The sequence below is a fragment of the Mus musculus genome, chromosome 3 (genome assembly GCF_000001635.26).
Source record: "Mus musculus strain C57BL/6J chromosome 3, GRCm38.p6 C57BL/6J".
NCBI classification, from domain to species: Eukaryota; Metazoa; Chordata; class Mammalia; order Rodentia; family Muridae; genus Mus; species Mus musculus.
Window position 1 is genome coordinate 92,383,323 of NC_000069.6, and position 4,607 is coordinate 92,387,929.

Consider the following 4,607-nt stretch of genomic DNA (forward strand, 5'->3'; position numbering starts at 1 on the left):
ATTCATTCAAAATCTGTGGGAAAACATGGTACTTATCTTTTGGATATTTACTTATTTTCTTAATATGACACCATTAAAATAATACTTCTTAACTCTTCAATAATATCATAATGTGTATTTTTATATTAATTCACTCATCCACCAGCTCCTCTATTGACCCTCTCCACTGTCACACCCTCACTTCTAACTCAACTTGAAGTTTTTTTCAGCTGTCTATAAATCCAGATTATAATTCTCAAGGAGTCTTGGCAGTGTGAACTAGCCAAAAATGTGGTCAACCTGCCAGGGTCCCCTCATTAAAAAAAACTGACTCTCTTTCTGCCAGTAAGTATCAAATGCAAATAGTTATACCCATGAATCAATGCATCACTTATTCATCATAGTGAAGTTTCTTCATGTAGTATGGTAATTAACACAGACCTCTCCATTGGTCAATGCAAAAAGGAGAGAAATCCTGGGAATCCTTGGGCATAGGGAGTTATTTTAATGCTATGTACATTTAAAAAAACAATAATATTGCATTCTCCCCTAGGGCCTATGACCTATCCAGCCTCAGGTGCTTGGCTTCATTAACAGTACCAAAACCAGAGATGAGTTCCATCTCATTGAACAGGTCTTTAGATGTAATCAGAAAATAGTTGGTTACTCCTCTAAGAGTCATGACACTATTGCACCAGTGTGCATGTCTTATTAGGGTAGTCAGTGTAGATTGTAGGTTTCATGGATTATGAGACAGATGATATTTTTAACCTCTGGCAGCATACATATGAAATTCCAAAGTCATTAAATGTAGCTAATATGGACAAAGTTTCCACGTGAGTATGTGCTTGATTTCTCTGTAGTTTGTGACTTAAGTATGTAGTATTTTCATTGAGAGGCAGAACATCAAACAATGAAGTTCTAGAGGGTAGCCATGAGCTTAAAGTTTGGTGGTCTATGGGATCCCATTCAATTCAAAACAGATAATTCTTTTCTGGTGTTGGAGTTTTTATTTGCCAGCATAAGAGGACAAGTTACAGTATTATGCCCACATTGTGAGGTAACTATGAAACCTCTTTTGTATATGTATATATTTAAATTTTGAGAAGCTTCTATAACAGTAAGCACACAAATGGGTTTAACAACTTTACTTTAGTGCTAGTTATCCCTCTCTGTATTTACTCTTTTGACCTGTTTTCCCATTCCAATTTAACTTTTCATATTCCATCATTCTCCTTTAAAACCTGTTCCCTTTGTTCTGAGGCATTTGAAACAAGTCTCAAAAATAACTAAACTGATGTTACCTGAAGATACAATCCCAGCTGCCCAGATAACTTCCTGATTTTGGATAAAAGAAATCAGGCATTTCCTTCAGCTCATGCTTTAGATGTGATTGGAAATATGGAAAGCAGTAAACATTTTGTTTTGAATGACCTTGCCTTTTCCCTGTAGTATGTACACTAGCCTGTGTGAGCCATGCATGCACCACTGGGGTCACTTAGCCTCAGGTGCTAAACCAATGGTACTTTTCCTAGAGGGACATGGACATTGGCATTCTTGGCTAAACTCTTCCTTACTTTCAGAAGCTCCGACAGCCACAGAAACTTGATGTGCTTGACTGAAGTAGATTTGGTGCCTGTGTTCTTTTCAAAAGTGGAGATTGAAGCCAGTTAAAACATACTCTTATCTTCTTCATGCAATTCACCTGTTTATAATTATAAGGTAAAATTGTTTTCCCATTCTTTTTAAAAATGTTTTTTAAATTATAATTCCAAAATTAAATTTTGGAAGCCCTCTTGGTCACTTTATCAAGACAAGAAGGCTCTAACAATAGAACTTTAAACATTTAATGTCCTATATCCAGTTAGTGTTCTAGAATACAGAAAGAATGAGAAATGATGGGACTCCTGAACATATTGATTACATAGAGCTTTATTCAGAAATAGTCATTAAAACACACAATTAAGATGAGGACCAGGCCTTAGTCTTATGAGAGGAAATATGTGCTATAAAATGACAAACAGCTAAAGTAGGTGCTTTTTTTTTTTTAGATCCAGCAAAGATTAAAGAGATAGTGTCAAAAAACAAGAAAGAAAAATTTTAACAACCAATTATACCACCTTTACCCCCACAAGCTTTTCCAACTACAACAAAATACTAAAACTGAGAAAGAAGGGATGGTCTCTGAGTCACTGCACTTTACCCAGTGACTATGTGTCCAGGAACAGGATATTTCCTATTTTTGAGAGTCCTGGTTAGGCCAGTTAAACACAGATTTGCATTTTGGTTATGAAATTGTTGGATGATGCTACAATGAATTGTCTTTACAACCTACAGGGCGGGGCAGCCAGTCTTATAAAAAGGTGCTTGGATGAATAACTACAAGACACTTGGTACTCAAGCTCTGGACTAAGGAGAACCTGGTGAGTCTGACTTCCCAAATTGATTTGTGCTTATGCTTTCTCATATACTTTCATTTGAAGAGACATGGTGGTTCCAAACTCTGAGCAAGTGTAAAATGTTAGGTACTGAGCTGGAGACATGGATGAGTGATTAGAGCACTATTCTCTTCCAGAGGTTCTGGTTTCAGTTCCTAACAACCACATGGTGACCTGTACTGCTATCTGATGCCCTCTCTTGATATACAGGCATTTAAACAGATACAACTCTCATAGACATTAAAAAAAAAAAACTTTCAAGAAAAATGTTAGCTACTGACTGGCCTGAATTTAAGCTGTGTAGTAAAGTGACACACACTATTAGGTTGTTTTTGCTTTGATGTGTAGGTGGTTGATGCCCATATGGAAAATCACGGCAATCAGAATGGTTGATTTGAAAAAGATGTCAGAACATTGAATTTTCATTTTCTTACATTTTGTTGCCCTTTACAAAGGCTTATGTCTTAGCAAACATTAGACTTTTAATTTTCCTAGACATCCCCCAATGTGAACCCTATCCTTTTGGATTTCACAGTTGCTGATAGTAATAATGATTGGTTTTGAAATTACTTATGGTTTCAGAAAGTGGGTTTGATATTCTTGAACACATTATTTTGTATAAGCAATGTTACCCTGTTCTTTGATAAAGAGTTATTTCCCAATGTGGGGTATGTAACCAAAGAAGGCCTTTCAAAATTAAGTGAAACAAATCACTAAATTGGAAGGAACATATAAGAAGTGCTAATAGGAGAAGTATTGGGGGGGTTAATGTGTATATATTAGAGAATTACTATTCAATATTCTATAAACTTGAGCTTTCTATATATGAGAATCACATCTTCTGAGAGAAAACTGTCATGTAATCTTTTTCAGAACCTAAGACTTCAGCATAATGTCTTACCAACAGCAGCAGTGCAAGCAGCCTTGCCAGCCTCCTCCTGTGTGCCCACCCCCTCAGTGCCCAGAGCCTTGTCCTCCCCCAAAGTGCCCAGAGCCTTGTCCTCCCCCAAAGTGCACTGAGCCTTGTCCTCCCCCAAAGTGCCCAGAGCCTTGTCCTCCCCCAAAGTGCCCAGAGCCTTGTCCTCCCCCAAAGTGCCCAGAGCCTTGTCCTCCCCCAAAGTGCACTGAGCCATGTCCCCCTCCCTCATACCAGCAGAAATGCCCTTCTGTGCAACCTTCTCCACCATGTCAACAGAAGTGTCCACCCAAGAACAAATGAGGTCCTCAGCAGTCATCATGACAAGGGGAAGAGAAGAGTATCCATCTCATGTACTTCCATAGCAACACCTCCATCTTCCCTCCAAAGCCATTCATGGATGCCAAGAAACCCCTGTACTTCAGCCTTCCACCTCCATGTGCCTGTGATAACTCCTGAAAGGAAAGTCATTTCCCTGTTTTTGCTGTCAAGCAGATACTGAGAATAGTCCTTCCTCAGCGCTTCACTGTCCCAGATGCTCAGAAGGAAGAGTTGCAGCAGTCTACCCTGTTCCCACCCAGGACATTTTTCAAATCTTTCTGACATTTTGCCATAGTAGTGGTCATTGTTTCTTATTTCCTGAATAAAAAGAACAATCTTGTTGATTGTATGCATGTATGCTTTCTTCTAAACCTCACTTTATTCCCTTTATGGCATGCCAATGTTCATATATATATATATATATATATATATATATATATATATATATATATATATACATACATACATATATACATATATACATACATATACAATATACATATATACATACATACATATACATATACATATACATATACATATACATATACATATACATATACATATACATACACATATATATATACACACACAGAGATAATTGGGTTTTTTATTTTATTTTTTATTTTTATTTAATCTTTTTTTTTTACACTCTAGATTTTATCCCCCTCCCAGTTCACCCTGTGACTGTTCCACATCCCACACCTTCTCTCCCTCCATCCCCCTCCATCTCCATGAGGATGTTCCCACCCACACCCCCAACCCCATCAGACTTCCCCACTTCCTGGGGCCTCCAGTCTCTTGAGAGTTACATGCATTTTCTCTGACTGAACCTAGGCCCGGCAATCCTCTGGTGTATATGTGTTGGGGGCCTCTTAACAGCTGGTACATGCTGCCTGGTTGGTGGTCCAGTGTCTGAGAGATCTTGGGGGTCTAGGTTAATTGAGACTGCT

General features: G+C 38.1%; 1 protein-coding gene across 1 annotated transcript; it reads left to right on the plus strand.

Annotated features, from left to right (window-relative positions):
• Positions 1-2,362: 2,362 nt before the first annotated feature.
• Sprr2h (small proline-rich protein 2H) lies at positions 2,363-4,002 on the plus strand. Its single transcript, NM_011474.4, has 2 exons — positions 2,363-2,402; positions 3,291-4,002. The coding sequence occupies exon 2, from the start codon at positions 3,310-3,312 to the stop codon at positions 3,634-3,636; it is 327 nt and encodes a 108-aa protein (NP_035604.1). The 5' UTR covers positions 2,363-2,402; positions 3,291-3,309; the 3' UTR covers positions 3,637-4,002.
• The last annotated feature ends 605 nt before the right edge of the window (positions 4,003-4,607 follow it).

Excerpts from the sequence above, each read along its gene's own strand:
- Sprr2h (NM_011474.4), top strand. The coding sequence starts at position 3,310 with ATGTCTTACCAACAGCAGCAGTGCAAGCAGCCTTGCCAGCCTCCTCCT.